At 38.1% G+C, this 23,015-nt stretch overlaps 1 protein-coding gene across 2 annotated transcripts in view; it reads left to right on the top strand.

Annotated features, from left to right (window-relative positions):
- The window catches only part of LOC126320492 (protein MCM10 homolog), a 104,788-nt gene that overhangs the window by 57,330 nt on the left and 24,443 nt on the right, over window positions 1–23,015 (top strand). For both annotated transcript variants that reach the window (XM_049993994.1, XM_049993997.1), the window contains 6 exons: window positions 1,357–1,509; window positions 1,654–1,945; window positions 5,987–6,111; window positions 11,241–11,535; window positions 15,846–15,917; window positions 18,700–18,796. In XM_049993994.1, the coding sequence (XP_049849951.1) occupies window positions 1,357–1,509; window positions 1,654–1,945; window positions 5,987–6,111; window positions 11,241–11,535; window positions 15,846–15,917; window positions 18,700–18,796 (1,034 nt within the window). The remainder of the gene's footprint in view (window positions 1–1,356; window positions 1,510–1,653; window positions 1,946–5,986; window positions 6,112–11,240; window positions 11,536–15,845; window positions 15,918–18,699; window positions 18,797–23,015) is intronic.

Here is a 23,015-nt window from a genome sequence, read left to right as displayed (position 1 = left end):
GTTGAAGTGATCATCAATCCATTTGCTACCCAAATAGAAAAACTCATCTACTATTTTTAGTGTCTCACTTACTACTCTGATTCCCTCAGCATCACCTGATTTAATTCTACTACACTACATTACCCATGTTTTACATTTGTTGATGTTCTTCTTATAATCTCTTTTCGAGACACTATCCATTCCGTCCAACTGTTCTTCCGAGCCCAGTGCCATTTCTGAGAGAATTACAGTATCATCGACAAACCTCATAGTTTTTATTTTTGTTTGTCGAACAGTAATTCCCTTCCAAATTTTCTCCTTTGTTTCCTTCGCAGCTTGGTCAGTGCACAAATTGAATAACATTGGGGATATGCTACATTCCTAATTCACTCCCTTCTCGACAACTGCTTTCTTTTTATGCCCTTTGACTGTAATAACTTGTATTTGATTTCTGTACAAGTTGTATACAACCTTTGGCTCTCTGCATGTTACCGCTGCTACCTTCAGAATCTCAACTTTGTCAAAAGCTTTCTCTCTGTGTACAAATTCATTAAACATAAATTCTCCCTTTTTCTAACTGTCTTCTAAGATAGTTGTAGGATGTGTATTGCACTGTGTATTGCTATATTCTCCACAACACAAACTGATCTGTTGTGGTATGTTGCTGCCAAGCCAACCTAAACAGTATCCTTGTCTGTCCTTACCCCACCCCACCCCTGCTCAAGACCTGCCCCATACATCCTCACACTGCTACCTAGTCCAGTCCTGTCAGTGGCATCTTCTAGCCCATGAAAGGAAGGTCCATATGAGAAATGGCCATATGATCTACAAACATAACTGCAACCACTGAGCTACATTATGTGTGCTTGCCAACTAACAAGCTGCCAGTCCACTTGCATGACCACCACCTAACTGTTGGTATAGAACAGCTGGACCATCCAATTGCAAAATACGTCACCTATCCCAGTATGCTTCACTTTAATAGCTGCTTCACAGCCTGTGCCATCTGGATTCTTTCTACCAATATTGTGAATTGCGCAAGTGGTAACTCCCCCTGCAGCATATCCTGCTTGATCTCTGTGCAACGACCTTGGTGTCTGAGCGCACACAAGAGAGAGAGAGAGAGAGAGAGATGGGGGGAGTAGAAAGAGTTGTTGTTGTTGTTGTTGTTGTGAGAGTTTTACTTCAGAAGAAACAGTTCGTCCAAGAACTGAAAATAATTCTAGTATTCCCTTTCGTTGAGCCTGTCTGCGACCTAACGCCGGATCTATGTGGCGAGCAGCAATCTGTTTACATATTGTTGTTTTTCTATCATGCATTTCCCATTTTTTTAAAAGAGTTATTTTTGTGGCTCTTACCTTATTTCCATTTTACCAGGTTTTCAGGAACCATTCGTAACCCGGTCACTGCAAATCACTTACGAAATATGCAAGCGAAGAAAGACAATGACATTTTAGAGCGTTTGTCTGCATCAGGTGGTTCCAGTATGAACAAAGCTTCAAGTGAGCTACCTAATTGGATAAAAAATAAGTATGTTGACTATTTTTCATTATATATAATAAATATTTGTTGATATAACTTTTAATGTTTTTGTAAATGTTTTCTGTGTTTGGTGTTCATTAATCTCACTTTTTAAAACCATAGTATTTCTTAACTTATTCTTTCTTCTGCAAGGACTGTCAAGGATGATCAAAAAACTGAAAACACCAGCAGAATTGAAGAAAACACTCCATCTTTTGTGATGAAAGAAAGGATTAGAATAAATTCACAAAAAAACTCTGAGAAAATCAGTGATAAAGGATCATCATCTTTAGTTTTGAAGGAACAAAACTGTATAAGTGATGCTGAGTCACTGGACCACAAACAAAAGCGGAAAAGTGCCGCCGATCCATTTTACTTAGAAATTACAGAGAATGTTTCTCCTAAACAGAAAAACTGCAAGCTTGCGAAAAAAGATCGGAAAGCGGTAAGTAAAAATACATCTACTGTAAGTTTTTGTGCATCAGCCCTAAATGCTTACAGTCAGTCGTCTCATGATGGCTAGTAAAGTGTATGTGTACAGGAACTACAAATGTATTTTACCATTAAGATATGTTAAAAGAGGTTTCTGTGCACACAACATGATACAGTTAGTGTTGAAATTGTGATACAGTTTCTAGTACAAAAGCAATCCCAGTATCAAATCCCTCACAGTTTAATGTATATTCGATCACATCAGCCAACATTTAACACTTACCATGCTAAGCCCTTATCTGCATGCCACTCCCTGTGTGCTGGCTGATTTTTTTCTATTTTCAACTGAATTTAAAAAGGGCAGCTCATTTTGTATTATCACGTAATAGGGGAGAGAGTGTGGCAGATATGATACACGAGTTGGGATGGAAATCATTACAGCAAAGACGTTTTTCGTCGCGGCGAGACCTTTTTACGAAATTTCAGTCACCAAATTTCTCTTCCGAATGCGAAAATATATTGTTGAGCCCAACCTACATAGGTAGGAATGATTATCAAAATAAAATAAGAGAAATCAGAGCTCGAACAGAAAGGTTTAGGTGTTCGTTTTTCCCGCTCGCTGTTCGGGAGTGGAATAGTAGAGAGATAGTATGATTGTGGTTCGATGAACCCTCTGCCAAGCACTTAAATGTGAATTGCAGAGTAGTCATGTAGATGTAGATACATAAAAGCTACAGGTGTGGTTTAAAACTTTAAGGTTTCAACTTTACATGTGTTAACAGTCATGTGTGTGGGGCATATACTGTTTCCAAGAAGTGATGCGGATTTCTCCTCGATTTTGCGGAAATAAATTTTTGTCAAAAATTTATTTTTACTACTTTATTCAATTTAAAGAAGAAATAAATTTTGGAAAGTAATCATTTGACACTGAAAAGACATGTGTTATACCATTTGCACATAAAGCATAGCTACATACACATAAGTTATTTTGCATAGTGAACCACATTGTGATAAAGCTTGAAGCACGGGATGACACACAAACCTACGTTACGCTCACTGCACTCATAAGAAGTATCTTTCCTCCCAGCTTTCCCAGTAGTGTTCTTTTGTTTTCCACTACACACTACATAACGTCTTTGTGCTTTCTTTTTCCCTTCTGCCATTTCCACCCAGTTTGGAAAATGTTTCTGCAACAATCGAGCAATCGTTGCAGATCCATGAGAATCCTCAATTCTCTCTCCTCTCTGTAACACTAACACAGTGCAGGCCTCCTGTATAAACTTAGGAGTGCTCAGTTTCTTCTCATTGATGCAATTGTGCAAAATACAACCATTGGAAACTGCCATAATTATACAGTGGAAGGCAAGCTTTCTCCTCCACTTCACTGTTTTGTGATCAAGTGCTCCATATGAAAGACGCTGATCAAAAAGGTCTACACTAGCTTTATGTTTGTTGTAATCCAGCACTACCACTGGTTTCAACTTCTCATTGCCTTCTCTTGTAGCAACAGGCAACATTGAGGATGTGTGCCTGGTACTTATCATCCACACATCCCTCTTGTCTTTCCATCGCAATGCTAACACATCATTCTTGCGGTGAAATATTTGTTCACCCTTTTTGAGTTAACCCTCTTTGAGAGCCTTGGGCAATCCTTTTCTGTTTGGCATCACAGTCCCTACAAGACCAGTATTGGCTCTAGCCAGTTCTTCGGCTAGCTGAACAGTGGTGTAAAATCTGTCAACATATACAGTGTGGCCCTTACCTTGGAGTGAGCCGAGCAATCACTTTACCACTGCAGAAGCACTGTTGTCCAGTTTACAACTTCAAAGTTGTATATGTGCCTAGTTTTGGATTCTGCGAGAATGTATAGCTTCATGCCGTATTTGTTTGGCTTATTAGCCATATAAACTTTGAAACCTACACACCTTCTGAAAGGACACACACCTTCATCAATGGTTAGCGCTTCACCTGGCTGATAACTTTCTTTGAAATTCCTTACCAAATCATCCAGAAGAGGCCTGACCTTATGAAGGGCATCAAAGTCTACTTCACCTTTCTTTCTTTCCTCTTTTTTTTTTTTTTTAATTGTCGTTTATGTGGAGCATAGACAGAATATTCAGAAATCTGTCCCTTGGCATAATATTGGGGCAAAAATTGCAGCTAACCACTGGATCACTACACCAGTGACTGGCCATACTTGGCCTCTCACTGATTGACATGCAGAGGATAATAGCCAGAAACGTCTTTGTTTCAGCAATTGTTAGCGTCCTCCACTGCTTGAATCTAGAATTGGGCCCTAATTTGTTTTGTGCTCTCAGTGTGGCCAACTTCTGTCTAGTATATAGGTTTGTTTGCTCCTTCATAATTCAAATAACCCTGTCATTTATAAAATGAGGAAAAAAATCTAAATATTTACTAGACTGACTGAGTCCTACATTATTTAGCACACCATGAGACCCTGTAAATAACAAAATGTTTGGTGTTTGATCCACTATAGTCCAGTAATCCTGTGAAATGTCACTCAATCTTGGCCTCTTTCAATGATGAGTGGGGGGGGAACACTGTGTCTGAAATAATACAGAATGTAACAGAACAAATCGCAACATGAACTGTCTTGTTCTGCATCGATTTAGTAAGATGTTAGACTTACCTGGACTATCGTTATTTTCCGGCATTTCGTAATCACTGTCACTATCGAAATCCGAAAAATCGTCATCAGTAGGTTCAGCAAGTACTTCTTCAATCATTTTTCGAAGTTTTGCATCCTCATCACTCGCCATTGTGAGTAAAAAGAAGATAAACAAGCTCAAACCAAAATACTAGTGCCAAAATCAACGGTAAACAAACAACAGGACACCACAGAACGCGTAACATACGCGTGAAAAACACACTGCTGCGATCTAGCGCTAATATGATGAACTACAAGCATTACAGGACCTACAGGTTGTAGCGGGAACGCTAACAATGCGTTTGAAACACTAAAACAATGTGGAATGCGGCGAGACGTAATATTACAGCGGCCGCATTTTCTTCGTTTCCGCCTGCGACGTAATATTACGGCAGCCACACGGTAGGTGTTAACATGAAAGGTAAAAAGTTCTGATGATATCCATGTGACGTGTGTTACTTGAAAAGAATGTAAACATGAAAGGTAAAACGTTCTGATGACGTCCATGTGACATGTGTTGGTTGAAAAGACTGTGCTGAATCAATTGCTGATAGCTGTCTGTGGATGCCTGAATACTGTAATTGTTTGGCATTGAGGAGATTATGCATAATATATTATAACAATGAAGATATGTGTTGTTCTGTTAGTCAGAGAAATTACTGAACTAGGTGTAGGCTCGATCGGCACTCTACAATTGGTTTGTCTGTAATTTTGACATGGGATTTGAAATCTGATTACAGAATCTTTAACGAAGTTATGGAAATTTAATTTGGTCTGCTAAAAATGTCATAAAAAATACAAGTGTATGAATCCAAGTGTTTTTCATTCTGCCCAACTGTAATGGAACTTTTTGAAATTGAAAAAATAAATTCACAGATGTTACTCCTCCCAGTCTGCACACGTGTCAAGAAATAACCATTACAATAATATTAATGAAATTTATGTTCATGTTTTGATATACCACCACCAGTTTTTCATACACACTATCTGCAAATGTGATAGGAAAGAAAAATATAGTGGTATAGGGATAGGGATCCATTAGATTTTTGGCCTATAGCAGATATTCAGTTTCTTCAACTGATCTCTCTGCCATATATCTTCCGGCCATCTTCTGAGTGAGCTATAGGGCTGAAGCTATAGCACTCTGTCTCATTATTGTAAACTTGAGAGCCACACTTGTGTTTCAGATAACAAATGTGAATGCTATAGTTTCTGTCTTTCAGCTCACTCAGAAGTTGGCCGAAGTATCAGTTGAAGAAATGGAGTCTCTGTGGATCAGTCAATACACCACAAAAATATAAAGCTGCACACAGTGACACAAAGCCCACCATCCCATATTATTGTCTGGCAGACATGTAATTTTGTGTTATTTTATTCCTCTGACAGGTAGTTAGCAATGCCTCAGTTTTGGAGAATCACATCAGTGTTAATAAGAAGTCAGTGTCATCAGTTATCAACGCGAGCACTTGCAAAACTGTGTCTGAATCCATACCATCAGATATAACCCAAAGGTCAGTCACATAGGAATGAGGTATTCTTTTATGAATAAATTAATGGTAGCAGTTTAAATGTAATGCAATTGTTGTCTCCCAGAAAACTTACTGTTAAGTATCTGTTATTAAATTATTATTCAAGCAGAATAAACAATAGTTTACTGTGTGTGAGCATGACTTTTTCAGCTGTCATCATCAGTCAGATTTTTATGGATAGGTGTGTGCATTGTCTTGTTGTTGTATTGTTAGTGTTTTGGGCATTGTAGCATGTAGGCATTGCCAGTGGTATATTTACTATTGGGCCATTGTGCATTTTATATAGCATTATTTCATACTATTCACAATGAGCTTGTCAAAAACTTCATTGAGCTCTAATGACAGTATTGTGAAAAATTGCAGCTCACCATATAGAGGAGATGTTGAGTCATGAACAGACACACGACAAAAGGACTGCCATACATGCTGACCATTTTCTAAAGTAGTCAATACACACACATTCACACAAGCACAACTCACAGACATGACCACTGTCTCAGGTCACTGAAGCCAGATTGCAAGCAGCTGCATCTAATGGGAGAAGCTGTTTAGGATGTGGGAGTAAAGAGGAGACTGGGACAGGGAGAGGGAAGGATAGCAGGGTAGGGGGAGGGGGGAGAAGGTAAAGTGCTGCTTGTGAAAGCATGCAGGGACATGGTAGGGACGGGGGGGCCAAAAGCTCAAAATGTATGGAAGTATTTGTTGGGTCTGTTTCCATCTTAACATCTCCTATATATGGTGAGCAGCAGTCTTTTGTTTTCATAATATTGTGTCGTTATTTCATCTTGGATTTTTCATTTAACCCCATTTTGACTTATTTGCAAGATAGGAACAAAGCGACTGGCATCCTTCAATAATAGCAGTTTTCATTTTAATTCCTATTGGGAGTTACTGACAAATGAGAGGTAAGCTAGTACAGTAACATACTCCTGCTTCTGTGCATAACCTGGTGGTGGCTGAGATAACAAATGTGTTGTGTGCCTTCAGCCATTATATTTATTGCTAGTGGGCTCTCTCTAAAGTGCTGTTGGTCCATAGCCACCTGTCGGCTGTGGTCTTCCGCATCATTATTTTTCAACCTCCCACTCCAGGTGGAAAGAAAAGTTGCACAGACGATGGATGGTTCAGCTATAGGGATGTATGTTCCTACCAGTTGCAGCAAGCATCTTTAAGGAAACTGACAAAGATTCAGTGCTCGCACCTGCATTATTGTGTCTCAAATAGTGCCATAGTATTCTGGTCAGACAGTGAAGAGGAACAGCAAAACTTTGACCCCCATCTTAACTAACAGCATGCTAACATCTTATTCACATGTGAAATTGAAAAGAACTGTGTTATATCCTTCCTCAGTGTGGAATTTTACAGATAGTTTGATGCCTCATTTGACTGAGTATACAGGAAACCTTACAACAGGGAGAGTTACTTGCTCACATTAACCAGGATGGCATACTGAATCAACAGTGCAGGACATAGAAATATGTCTCCAGCTTGATCTACATCTTAGTTCAAATTGTAAAAAATGGGTAGTGGTGGCTCTGCAGAAACTAATTTCAAAGTTCAGAACCAGTGGAACATTATGGAAGCACAAAATAAAACCAAAAGAGAGGAGGAGAGGGCACAACAGCACATTTACTGTATGTGCATGGTGTCTGTGAATGTGTGGGACTGTTCTATATTGAATGGACACCAAGCTGATCTATCAATTCAGCAACAAGAGTGAGAAATGTGCTTGCCTCCATGCATGATGCTGGCGACGAGATTGTGAAGTAGTCTATCAGTGCAAATCGTGGTGACACAAGGGCTCCTGTCATCTTGGCTCCTAGCATATCCAACCTAGCATATCCACCCTGATGAAGGCCTCTTGCAAAGGTGGCCAAGATGTGAACATTGTTTTGTTGGGAAAAGGTTTACCTTTTTAAATGGCATAGAAACTGCACTTTGTCTCCAAAACCATTTTTCCCCCCTGTATTAATTTAATGTACTTCTGAATAATGCCACACCATATTTCTATGTAGATTTTAATGTAAATGAGAAACTGTTTGAATGGTGTATGTATTGTATGGTAGTAACTAGATTTTTCTGCCATTCCAGCAGATGATTTTTTTCAGCATAACTTAATAGTACCTTTATTCTTTTTCCCAGCTGATTTCTCCTTGAATGCCTGCTTCAGTGCTTCACTTGTCTCCTGTTTCTCAATTCAGTACAGTTTTATTGGTTGTCAGTCACTGAATAATATCTACAACAACACAACTTTGAACTGTGATTAGTGCATAAAAATGTTGTAAAGCAAAGTTATTGTGATTATTAGATCCCCCTTCTATAGCTCATAATATGTCTTCCACGCATGAGTACAGATCTGTCTATAGTTTACCAAGTTTGGGTACAACATCATCAGAAGTTGGCATTAATGTTTAACAATATCATTTGGTGTTGTCCTAAAAGCACCACCTGGCCATTACACCACCCGGCTGAATACTCGAGAAATATTAAACATATCATTGGTATTAATTTTTGTGATATCCCTAAAATATTTATGTCTTTCTTCTGCTGCAGTTTAAAGGAAATAATAATAATTGTGTGAGACAGCATAATACTCGCACAGTATTTTATGAGTGGTAAGATCATTTGGAAATTAAAGGCAAAAATCTAATAAAATTTGAAAAGTTATATTTTACATATTGTAATAATGCCTTTCCCCACTGTCTGTGATGTGTGACGCAGTTCAACATGTTGACTGCCATGAGGTCACTGGCAGTCTTAGCAGAGACTGCTGTTGTCAGTGGCAGCTTTGTGCTAGTCAGTGTGGCAAAGCCAACTCAGATACTGCAGCATTACATTCAGAAAGTGAGTTCAGATTGAGTGCAAAGTTTTCCATGCATAATGTGTGGCTTACAGGGACCGTATTGCTTTGGTACTATGGCTGCTGGACCCGATACTTCATGTCAGTGTAAGATTAGCAATGGAAACATTCCACACAAGCCCCCATAATAGTCTACAAGTGTTTAGCCAACAAGTGTATAATACCATTTGTATGTTAGGTGTGCAGTAACATTCCACCAAATATGTAAATTGTGTGATACCCAACTTAGTTCAACAAGAAGCAACAGCCTCCCATCATAAAAGAAAACAGATGGGAGCAAGATTACAGATTTTAGACACAGACCTACAACTCTGCTTACTGGTCTTCAGATATACACCTTATTCACTGATATCTCCTTGGCAAATAATCTGTCTTCAGTACATTTTGACCTGAGGAAAACTTGGACTGTATGTTGCGACATGGCTGCTCCCTTCAGTAATAATCAAATACGTAACCTGGGAGTGATCCACATAGATGATCTAGGAACAATGGCAGAGTTAGTTCTACACAACTGCAGACACAGTTACTGTTAAAGAGAGCACATAGCATTGTTATGGTGAAATTGATAGTCATCACTCAGACTGTGAAGTACATGCCGGCCAAGAAAGAGATGAATTTCTTGCTGCACTAATGTACAGAATGCTGTCTTCAAGCACTGAACAATGTTCCTCATTAAATATTGTGAAAATTAATTTTTGAGAATATTATGTTTCAGGAAATAATGTAGTATCACAAATACTGGGACTAACTGGATAAGTTCACAGTACAAGTACTAAGTTCATATTTTTGTAGGTATCATTGATCAGAAGATAAAAAAAAGCCATGACAAGGAAATTTCTGTATCACAATGTTGTCAGCAATGGTCTACGTGTATAAGAGAGGCACCTAGGACATGGAATGGAAACCATTACTACCTCCAACATATTAAAGGCAGTTAAGAAGATGAAAGCTGCAAGGCACATATCCCTCTGCCAGAAGACACGAGTTTATGAATGCATACTGGACCTTGGCCACAACACAAAGACCCAACCCACAGTGGTATGTGATGGCTGCTGGACTGTGGCATGTATCTTCACTGTGTGTCCTTTAGTGGCAGATTTGTGGAAGAATCTGAAGCTGCCCCTCATATTAACAGATTATGAAACATCCATCCAATGAGCCCCATTGTTCACAAGGGGAAGTAAAGTAATGACATAATTTAAATGGCTAATGTGGGTTGTGTATTAAATTGAGCATGGTTGGAGATAGAGTATCGCCTGCCGAAAATACCTTGGAGAACCACAACTGTTCTCCTCTACACATACACTATGAATCATCATTTTTTCAGCAAAACACCTTATTTGTCTACTGTAGAATAGTGTATTGGCCCTTTGTTCAATTTGGCTTCATCTTACTCATTTACATTATATGTCAGCCTCACATTGCTAACAGAAGTCAGACCTAGAGACAATTATGATAATAGCTGCACCATAAATGAATCATCTTAAAGATATTGGACTGATGATCATGCTTGTTATTCTCTTAAAAAGCTCTATTCTACACTTGCATTGCCTGTTACATCCCACACTACCTTACTGCAGCTACTACTTCAACATAAAAAATTCTGTCACTGTCTAAGCCAGCTTCTTTGCCTCTGCAGAAGGAACAGTCCATAAGAAAGTGAATAAATAAAGGCAACAGAAAATTATTATTGAGCAGGATGGTGCACTTCAAAACTCTGTCCGGTTGTCCAAATCTAGGTTTTTCCATTATTTCCTTAAATTGCTCCAGTCAAATTCTGGGATGGTTCCTTTGAAACAGGAACAGCCAATTTCCTTCTTGTCCTGCCGTAATCAGAGAGTGTGCTCCATCTCTGATGACTCGCTGATGATGGATTGTTAAAGTCTAATCTTCCTTCCTTCGTGTTTTTTTTATTTCAGGGATATACACCTTTTACATTTTACATGCTTCCCTGGGATGATAAAATACACATTTTCCCTCTCCCTCTCTCTGTGTTCCTGTTGCCTTCCAAGTAGGTAAATAGTGAAAAGTAGCTGGAGTTCCATTTTGAATATTGTGTTATAAATGGATATTATATATTTTAGTTAATAGGCAGTTACAAAATGTAAATGTTATGTAAAGTATTATAAATAAACTGAAGCTTTATCAGATGTTACAGTATTTCCCTGATATTTCTCTTGTATTTTATTTTTATAATGGTGTAGACAGCAGCTTACAGATTTTTTATTTTATTTATTTATTTGTTTTCAAGACTGTCGACGACTTCTTCTGACAACAAGAGAGATTTGACACAAGAGAATACTCCATCATTTGTTATGAGGCAAAAGACAAGATGTGAAGGTGAAGACAAAGAAAAAAATAAACCTTCACACAAGCCTGATTCTTCTGCAGTACATAAAGATGATGTAAATGTCGCAGGAAAACAAAGCATGGGGCAGAAGACTACAGCTGCCAGTAAGAAAACTGCTTATTATTTAGAAGTGGAGGAAGAACAAAATTCCAGAGTCTCTCTGGATCGTCTTTCAAATTCAGCTGACACGCAGAAGGTTTGTTGGTGACAAAGAATAGTTAAGTGCCTAGCAAAAATATTGACAACAATATATGTTCAACAGCAATAACACAGATACCAGTAAACTATGGACAGTTGATGTTTTGAGGAAACACTGCAGCAACACCACACTGAGAAAGCTTCAAGCAGTAGTTAAGCAAATAAACAAGGTCACATTCCCTCCCTCCCTCCCTCCCTCCCCCACTTCCTCCCTTCCCCCCACTACCTCCTTCCCCCCTCCCTCCCCCACTTCCTCCATTCCCCCACTCCCTCCCTCCCCCACTCCCTCCCTCCCCCCCCCACTTCCTCCCCCTCTCCCTCCCTCCCCCCCCTCCCCCTCGCTCTGACAATGGTCGTGAAATTGACAACAACAAATACTTGTTCCAAAATACAATCTTTTCAGTACTTACTCTTTTAAACTAAATTAATTAAGTGGAATTTTAGCTTATTGCATAAAAATATTCATCAGGAACCAAAGTAGAAACTATTTGTCACATGAACACAAATATTTCCCAGGGCAGATGTGGACTTTGACCATAATCTGATGGTTATTAACTGCAAATTAAAATTGAGGAAATGGCAGAAATGTAGGGAATTAAGGAGATAAACCAGGATAGGTTGAATGAACCAGAGGTTGTTACATGTTTCAAAGGGAGCATTAGGAAACAATGGATTGAAACGGGGACAGAATAGAATATATGTTGAATGGGTAGTTTTGAGGGATAAAATATTGAAACCAGCAGACACTTCTGTGAATAGTAAGTGAAATACTGAATGTAACATACAAAAAGAGAAAATGTAAAAGTTAAGCAAATGAAGCAGGTAAAATGAAACAAAGATGTCTAAAAACTGATATGTTTGAAAAGAGCAAAATGGTAGAACAGGAATGGCTAGATCAGAAATACAAAATTGTGTAGGTAGGCATGACTATGGGTAAGATAGATGTTACCTGTAGGAAAATTAGAGAGACCTTTGGAGAACAGAGAAGCAGCTGTGTGAATATCAAGAGCTCAAGTGGCATGCCAGTACTAAACAAAGAAAAGAAAGCCAAAAGATGGAAGGAATATATAGAAGGGCTATACAATGGAAAGAAACTTGAAGACAGTACAGTGTTAGCTGAATGATTCATTGGATTTCAAAGCACTATTTATTGACAAGTACGACATACAAAAAAGGGTGATACATGGAAAGATGGATGTACTCATCAAGTTTTAAAAGCCCACCTTGTGGCATGCGAGCATGCTAGACGGCAGGCCTGTGATGGCACTCTAAAAGATGGTGGCAATGGGGAAGAAGGGTTTTTGTGTGTTAGAATATGCAAAGTGTTCATCTGTTACGAGTGTTGACCGTGCATTTATATGCAAATACAGAAAAGCTGCATCTGGGTACCAGAGCATTTTGCATTGGTTCCAACAGTTGTGTACGGGTTGTCTTTCTAAGGGGAAAATCATGAGACTACAATGTGTCTCAGAGAAAATCAAGGATGATACGAGACAGAGCTTTGTGCAAAGCCTACAAAAATGAATTGTTCTTGTGAGCTGTGTACTGAGCAATCTGCAGAAAACAGTGTGTAATGTTTTGCGGTGGCTTTTGCATTTCAAACACTACCACATGCAACTGTTACAACATCTGATTCCGGAAGATTATGCCCACCAGCTGGAGTTTTGTACTCATGTGCAGCAAGATGGAAGAAAATTATTATTATAATTATTATTATTATTATGACTACTATGTGGAGGCATTGATTTTCAGTCAAGTGGCAATTTTCCATTTGTTGCGAAACATGAACCGTCATAATGTGATTGTGTGAGGCACTGAATTGCTTCAGGTCCATGTGGAGTTGGACAGGGATTCACCAAAAGTAAATGTCTTCTGTGCTATGTCCAAGACAAAGGTGTATGACCTCTTTTTCTTCATCAGGTGGACAGTGATAGGTTCTGTGTTCCTAGATATGTTGCAGTTGTGGTTGTTGTCACAACTGACTGCTGACTCTTTGACTTCCATCTTTCAACAGAACATATCTCCACCTCACTGGAGCACAATTGTCTGTGCCTTTCTCAACAGAGAACTGCCACATCGCTGGATAGGTGATGATGGTGTGTGTGGTGTTCTGCTGCTGTTACTGTGGCCACCCCCAAATCTCCATCTGATGTCATGTGATTTCTTCCTGTAGGGTTATGTTAGGGTTATGTCCCCCTAGTGCCAACAATGCTGCAGGAACACTTTACTGTTGTAGTGACAGACATTGAAGGAAATATGCTAGTAAACACATGCATGGAAATGGATTACTGTTTGCTGAGTGGCCAAGGGTGAACATATTGAAAATTTGTAGAATGTTCCAGAAACTTTGGTGAGGGTATTTACATTTTTATATATCACCCGTCTTTGTGCATTGTATACTTGCAAATAAAGACTGCTTTGAACCCTGATGAATAATTTAGGCCAACCCTATCTCATGGAAATGAAAAAAGAAGCAGATAGAAAGGGAACTATGGTACTTTGTGCAGGCAGACCTAAGTCAAAATGAAGCATATGCAGATGATGATAGTCCTTCAAAATTACTGAGATTTCTGGGTGTATTAAACATGACTAAACTATACCACCTGGTGTTAATGATATCTGGGACACACAAAATATCTTCAAACATTGAAAAAAATGTAGTTAATAATTCCAAAGATGGCAGGTACTGACAGATGAGAATATTGCCGCACCATTTCATGCCCTCTTTAACTTCAGCCATTATATTTAATTTTGCTGTCCGCATAGCAAGGTTTTTCTATTACTTTTAGAGTTGCATTTCTAAATATGATTTTCAGAGCATCGCCATATTACATTTGATTACAATCCATTACCATTGTTCTACTTTGTTTGATAACTTCTTTTCAAGACACTATCCGTTCTGTTCAACAAACTTCCAACTCCCTTGCTATCTCCGACAGAATAGAATTACTATGTCATCGACAAACCTTATAGATTTTTTTTTTTCCTGAACTTTAATTTCCTTTACAAATTTCTCTTTGGTCAATATCATTACCAATTATTGTGCAAATGATCCATGGAATATGAAGTCACTAACTAACATGATAGGATATAACCCTGTCTCACTTCCTTCCAGAACTACTGCCTCCTTTTCATCTCATTCAACATTGTTACAACTTTCTTACTAACACAAATTATCTGTAGAAGAATAGAAAGGCTGATAGAAGCTGATCATGTGCAATATGACTGTGGGTTGTGAAGAAATGTAAGAACATGCAAGGCAATACTGACACTACTACTTATCTTGGAAGATAGATTGAAATATTGTCAGCCTACAGTTATAGCAAGTGGAGTTTTGAAGAAAGTTTTTGACAGTGTTGACTGAAATAAATGTTTTCAAATTCTTAAGGTAGTGGTGTTGAAATACAGGGAGGGAAAGGGCTTCTGAAACTTGTACAGAAACCAGATTGCAGTTACAAGAGTTGAATGAGATGAAAAGGAGGCAGTAGTTCTGGAAGGAAGTGAGACAGGGTTATATCCTATCATGTTAGTTAGTGACTTCATGTTCCATGGATCATTTGCACAATAATTGGTAATGATATTGACCAAAGAGAAATTTGTAAAGGAAATTAAAGTTCAGGAAAAAAAAATCTATAAGGTTTGTCGATGACATAGTAATTCTATTCTGTCGGAGATAGCAAGGGAGTTGGAAGTTTGTTGAACAGAACGGATAGTGTCTTGAAAAGAAGTTATCAAACAAAGTAGAACAATGGTAAAGGATTGTAATCAAATGTAATATGGCGATGCTCTGAAAATCATATTTAGAAATGCAACTCTAAAAGTAATAGAAAAACCTTGCTATGTGGACAGCAAAATTAAATATAATGGCTGAAGTTAAAGAGGGCATGAAATGCAGACTGGCAACAGCAAGAAAAACATTTCAGATAAACATAAATATTTTAGAATCTAATGGAAATGCACGAGTTAAAGAAGTCTTTTCTGAAAGTATTTGTGTGGAAGTGAAATGTGGGCAATAAGTAGTACAGACAAGAAGGTAATAGAAACTTTTGAAATGTGATGCTACAGAAGAATGCTGAAGATGAAGTGGGTAGAATGAATTTCTAATGAAGAGGTTCTGAACCAAATCATAGAGAAAAGAAATTAATGGCTTAACTTGACTATTTTGATCTTAATTATTACACTTCTTTTAACACTTTGTAGAGCAGTGACAATAGATATCTTTGTGGATTAAGAATAAGTATCATAACCTCCACTGTGTAGTTATGTAAATAAATGTTTCCTTAACTACATCTTATTGTTACATTTCAGGCATGTATTGGTGTCAACTCAGCAGGCTCTTTGTCAAAACCAGTTCTTCACCCAAGAAAGCAACAGGCTCGAGTAAGTTCTGTGTCAAAATTATAAAATTTTTCTGTTTTGTATTCATGTGTTATATATTTAAAATTTCATGAATTCTACTCTTTTAGTCGGATATGTTGTTGTAAAAGGGTCACTGTAAAATTTTCTATAACCTTATACTTTTTATCTTGTACTGGATTAATCTGTAGACTGTAAGCAACTGAACAAGTAAAAAATAGTAATCAAACAAAAGAAAAATGAAATAAGCTATTTTTATAAGACTTGATAAAGGTAGCCTTCAAGTTTATTGAATTCTTCTATACTTTTTAAATTATTGAGATGTGGACTCAATCCTTCCACAAATAGCTGGAAAAATTTGCAGTAGTTGGAACACATTTGACGCATTGAGACTTTGGGACTTCCAGTGTTTTTTGTTATGATTCTCATAATGGCATATTTGAAATAGGAATTAGGTTTGAAAGGTTGTTTGTAGTTTATCTTCTTTTAGAAAGATTCAGAGACGTAAATGTGTTCATCATACTAGAAAAAGTATTTTAATAGTGTGTCATCTAAAAATTAAGGTCCCGGTACTACTGGTCACCTACATGTCCCTGATTAGACAATTATGAAACGATTCATCCCATATCAGATTATTATTTCCCTTCTGTTGGTATATTTTATGATTAGTTTTAGTTAAGTTGATGAAACTGTTTGACAAAGAGATTCTACTCCTGCCAAAGAGTACTCGCGCACATTGTAATGTACATTCTTGTTGGTTTTGGCATCATCAGCACAGTGTATGTTGCACATACGGCACAAAGCTGGTTCCTACCATCATGTCATCTGTAAATGTGAAATTGGCACATTGCATTGTGTGCTACATAGTGTTACATTGTTTTACCTTTGTAGGATGATATTGGAAGAATTTCTTCATCTTAGAAGATACTAGTGAAGTGTAAATTATGTACCTTTTTTGTGCAATATCAAAATTTGTAATGTGTCCTGAATTTGGATCTAGAAAATATAATATTTCATCCACCTCATTTTCATCAAAATCAACATTTTGGTTAAAAATTACATATTGGGTCCCCCCTTGTGTTTTCCAGTATTCATGGACATAAACATTAGGCATTGTCACCATCAATTTGTTAAACAACCTGATTTTTTGCTTTCACATTCATTGGCTTCACCAATTCACAACCAGACTGTCACCTTCCAACCTAACCTAGATCTCTGGTTGTGCGACAGATCAGTCTTTCATCATATCCAAGATTTCGCAGGGGGGTGGGGGGATTCCAATAGATAAATTCAGCCCCAGTTTGATGTGTGTAATAAATAAACATAACTTTTTTTTAAATTTAATCCAGTTTGATCACTCTAGCAAAAATTTACTTATCATCCAAATAATGTGAGCACACTCTTTTGGAGCTTTGAGTTTATTGATGTGTATTTTGTGCTCTCATTTGTCGCATGTATAGTGCTTGTTCAAATGGAGGCTATTTTACCTCTGAAACACGCTCATACCTTTAGGAGCTACATGTTTACTGGCATGTGTAATTTGTTCTCTCATTTGTTTCATGGGTGGTTATCATTTGTGTTATGTCTGGAATATTTTTCCTAAGAAAACGCCAGCATCAGTAAGTCATACAATGGAGTTACATCCCCTCTTGAAATATAACAGCTGTAGCTCCCCTTGCTTTCAGCTGTTCACAGTTATAATATAGCAAGAGTATGTTGGCAAATGTTATAAGACAAAATCAGTCATTCATCCAGACTGTTGTCTTGCAACTACCAAAAAGGCTGCTGCCCCTCTTTCAGAACCATATGTTAGTCAGACCTTTGCATCATAGATACCCTTTGTTGTGGTTACACCTATGGTACAGCTGTCTGTATCATTATGGGCCACAAGCCTCTCCACTTCAGCAGGGTCCATGATTTGTGGGGAGGGATTGAAAGGGAAAGGGGGGTTGATTTAGCAATGCCAAACTCTAAATAGATTCCTGTTTTCTGCCAATATTTTTCATCGGCTGCCTTACTCAGGTTCATTTTAAGTGTAATTCAGTTTACTCTCACCCTCATTTCTCTCCTATTGACTAAAAAAATAAAATTACAATACCTCCCTTTCGGAACAGAAATTTCAGTACCCAGGTCACAGACTTTGGCTCACCCGCACTGAAGCTGGACACTGACTGAAGTTTTTGACAATGGCAGTGCTGATGTCAAATGGTAACAAGGCAGCAGTAGCAACGTTTGAATAATTTGCTGTAATGAAAAAATAAGCCAGTAGATATTGGAGACATCACGATTATACAAAACAGGTGTATTTGCTCATTTCAGAAGCAAAACGTTTTTATCTTAAACGATTTTTACTTTGTGGTACGATAAAATATTTGAGATATGTAAGATCCTGAGGTCCCTTTTGCACAATGTTCAGTTAACAATCTTATTTTGCTGCATGCTTCTGTAGAATAATTTCTTTTTTAACCTTAACTGTATTGATTGCCCCAAAAGATTATGCCATACATGATGTAGAAGTTTAGTTTTACCAGAGGCACGTTTTGCAGTGGAACTGGAATTCATGGCCTCAGCTGTGTTTATCTAGTTATTATGTATTGTAATTGAACTATTCTTTCTGTATTGTAGATTGTCAAGTCACTTACACTGTATAATTACAAAAGGAATACAATACACTGGTCTTAGTGGCATTACTAATATTAATGGGCTGTGTAATGTGAAACTGCTACTTGTTAAATACCATACATACCTTTCTTTACCTTGCCATAGAAAAAAAGTTGCTTACAAACATGAATAACACTTTTTTTAGGCAAAGGCAGCACAGATAATTAAGAAAGTTGGACCGCTACCTAAAGACAACACCAAATCAGTGGCTGCTGTCAAACGGAAATTGGAAGATCAGTCTGGTAAGAACTTCATCCAGTCTTAGAATTTTATTGTACTGTTAATAACGAGAAAATTATGAGATGGAGTTACTGGTCATCATTTACCTTCATGAGGTGAAATGTAGGTACTTCTGATAAATACATTTAAATGTATATACACTGTTCTGGCTTTCGGTGCTAATATTCCTTTTCCAGATAGCGGGAAGAGAGAGGTTGGGAAATGTTTAAAGGGAGGGCAAGTCACTCAGACCTCAGGATGTGGACCAACCTGTTGTGAGGATTAAGTGAGACAAAGATCAGTCATTATTTTGTAGTTACAGCTGCTATTTTGATTTAAACTGATTTTCTTCTGTTCTGTTTTGATATTGTTCTTATCAGGTAAAATGAGAGAGAGTATACCCACAGTATAGATGTTAATCACAACTGAAGGTACCTAAAGGTATGTGGATAACCTGGGCAAATGAAAAAATTATTATTTTAAGTTTCTTTTTGATAGGTAACAGCTTAATCTTATAAATTTTTGTACACTGAACCTATATCTCATTATATTTTTATTTTTTTCCTGCCATATGCAGTGTTTCACAATAAACTATTAGCAAAACACACATAATTAGAATGAATAGTAAATTAATTTCTCAAAATGAATGAAGGTTTTATTGAAGTATAAAAACATCACATTATATAGGAATTATATGCCCAGTGGCTTATATTATTTTCATACTCTCTTCCCCATGAAGCATCTAATATAGCTTTTTCACAGATGAATTTCTTGTTGGTATGCCTCAATGAAGTGACCAGTGGTATGCTTGCTATTCCAATGGCCCTGAACTGTTTTTCCATTACTTTGTTGTCTTGTGAATGCACTCATCTTGTTCAGTAATATCATCCAAATTTTCAGGAGGAAAAAAATAAATGTGACTGTTCTGAAACTAAATCATGAGCCTCATCAAAGAGCATAACTTTTTGAACATCACCAGTATGTTGGCTACAATGGAAATATAATGTGGGTTCTTTCTGTTGCACAAGAACATGATGATAACCTCCTCAAATGATGAGTGTCCCTCCTACTCACATGTTGTTGTGGTGGTGGTGGTGGCCTTCAGTCCTGAGACTGGTTTGATGCAGCTTCCATGCTACTCTATCCTGTGCAAGCTTCTTCATGTCCCAGTACATACTGCAGTCTACATCCTTCTGAATTTGCTTAGTGTATTCATCTCTTGGTCTCCCTCTATGATTTTTACCCTCCACACTGCCCTCCAGTACTAAATTGGTGATCCCTTGATGCCTCAGAACATGTCCTACCAACCGATCCCTTCTTCTTGTCAAGTTGTGCCACAAACTTCTCTTCTCCCCAATCCTATTCAATACCTCCTCATTAGTTATGTGATCTACCCATCTAATCTTCAGCATTCTTCTGTAGCACCACATTTCAAAAGCTTCTATTCTCTTCTTGTCTAAACGATTTATCGTCCACGTTTCACTTCCATACATGGCTACAATCCATACAAATACTTTCAGAAATGACTTCCTGACACTTAAATCAATACTCGATGTTAACAAATTTCTCTTCTTCAGAAACGCTTTCCTTGCCATTGCCAGTCTACATTTTATATCCTCTCTACTTCGACCATCATCAGTTATTTTGCTCCCCAAATAGCAAAACTCCTTTACTACTTTAAGTGTCTCATTTCCTAATCTAATGCCCTCAGCATCACCCGATTTCATATGACTACATTTCGTTATCTTCATTTTGCTTTTGTTGATGTTCATCTTATACCCTCCTTTCAAGACACTGTCCATTTTGTTCAACTGCTCTTCCAAGTCCTATGCTGTCTCTGACAGAATTACAATGTCACCGGCGAACATCAAAGTTTTTATTTCTTCTCCATGGATTTTAATACCTACTCCGAGCTTTTCTATTGTTTCCTTTACTGCTTGCTCAATATACAGATTGAATAGCATCGGGGAGAGGCTACAACCCTGTCTCACTCCCTTCCCAACCACTGCATCCCTTTCATGTCCCTCGACTTTTATAACTGCCATCTGCTTTCTGTACAAACTGTAAATAGCCTTTCGCTCCCTGTATTTTACCCCTGCCACCTTCAGAATTTGAAAGAGTATTCCAGTCAACATTGTCAAAAGCTTTCTCTAAGTCTACAAATGCTAGAAACGTAGGTTTGCTTTTCCTTAATCTAGCTTCTAAGATAAGTCGTAGGGTCAGTATTGCCTCATGTGTTCCAACATTTCTACGGAATCCAAACTGATCTTCCCCGAGGTCGGCTTCTACCAGCTTTTCCATTCGTCTGTAAAGAATTCGTGTTAGTATTTTGCAGCTGTGACTTATTAAACTGATAGTTCAGTAATTTTCACTTCTGTCAACACCTGCTTTCTTTGGGATTGGAATTATTATATTCTTCTTGAAGTCTGGAGGTATTTCGTCTGTCTCATGCATCTTGATCACCAGGTGGTAGAGTTTTGTCAGGACTGGCTCTCCCAAGGCTGTCAGTAGTTCTAATGGAATGTTGTCTACTCCCGGGTCTTGTTTCGACTTAGGTCTTTCAGTGCTCTGTCAAACTCTTCACGCAGTATCATATAACCCATTTCATCTTCATCTACATCCTCTTCCATTTCCATGATATTGTCCTCAAGAACATTGCCCCTGTATAGACCCTCTATATACTCCTTCCACCTTTCTGCTTTCCCTTCTTTGCTTAGAACTGGGTTTCCATCTGAGCTCTTGATATTCATGCAAGTGGTTCTCTTTCCTCCGAAGATCTCTTTAATTTTCCTGTAGGCAGTATCTACCTTACTCCTAGTGAAATAAGCCTCTACATCCTTACATTTGTCCTCTAGCCATCCCTGGTTAGCCATTTTGCACTTCCTGTCGCTCTCATTTTTGAGACGTTTGTATTCCTTTTTGCCTGCTTCATTTGCTGCATTTTTGTATTTTCTCCTTTTGTCAATTAAATTCAGTATCTCTTCTGTTGCCCAAGGATTTGTAATAGCCCTTGTCTTTTTACCTACTTGATCCTCTGCTGCCTTCACTATTTCATCCCTCAAAGCTACCCATTCTTCTTCCACTGTGTTTCTTTCCCCCATTCCTGTCAATTGTTCCCTTCTGCTCTCCTTGAAACTCTCTACAACCTCTGGTTCTTTCAGTTTATACTAATCCCATCTCCTTAAATTCCCACCTTTTTGCAGTTTCTTCAGTTTTAATCTACAGCTCATAGCCAATAGATTGTTGTCAGAGTCCATATCTGCCCCTGGAAATGTCTTACATTTTAAAACCTGGTTCCTAAATCTCTGTCTTACCATTATATAATCTATCTGAAACCTTCTAGGATCTCCTGGGTTCTTCCATGTATACAACCTTCTTTCATGATTCTTGAACCAAGTGTTAGCTATGATTAAGTTATGCTCTGTGCAAAAATCTACCAGGCAGCTTCCTCTTTCATTTCTTACCCCCAATCCATATTCACCTACTACGTTTCCTTCTTTTCCTTCTCCTACTGTCAAATTCCAGTCACCCATGACTACTAAATTTTCGTCTCCCTTCGCTACCTGAATAATTTCTTTTGTCTCATCATACATTTTATCAATTTATTCATCATCTGCAGAGCTAGTTGGCATATAAACTTGTACTGCTGTGGTAGGTTTGGGTTATGAGTCTATCTTGCCCACAATAATGTGTTAACTATGCTGATCGTAGCAGCTTACCTGCACTTCTATTTTTTTAATTCATTATTAAACCTACTCCTGCATTATCCCTATTTGATTTTGTATTTATAACCTTGTATTCACCTGACCAAAAGTCTTGTTCCTCCTGCCACTGAACTTCACTAATTCCCACTATATCTAACTATAACCTGTCCATTTCCCTTTTTAAATTCTCTAACTTACCTGCCCGATTAACGGATCTGACATTCCACACTCCGATCTATAGAACGCCAGTTTGCTTGCTCCTGATAACGATGTCCTCCTGAGTAGTCCCCGCCCGGAGATCTGAATGGGAGACTATTTTACCTCCGGAATATTTTACCCAAGAGGACGCCATCATCATTTAATCATAAGCTGCATGCCCTTGGGAAAAATTGCGGCTGTAGTTTCCCCTTGCTTTCAGCCGTTCGCAGTACGACAACAGCAAGGCCATTTTGGTTAGTGTTACAGGGACAGATCAGTCAATCATCCAGACTCTTGCCCTGCAACTGCTGAAAAGGCTGCTGCCCTCTTCAGGAACCAC

The sequence above is a fragment of the Schistocerca gregaria genome, chromosome 2, assembly GCF_023897955.1.
Source record: "Schistocerca gregaria isolate iqSchGreg1 chromosome 2, iqSchGreg1.2, whole genome shotgun sequence".
Taxonomy (NCBI): domain Eukaryota; kingdom Metazoa; phylum Arthropoda; class Insecta; order Orthoptera; family Acrididae; genus Schistocerca; species Schistocerca gregaria.
This window is presented reverse-complemented; position numbering and strand designations above follow the sequence as displayed.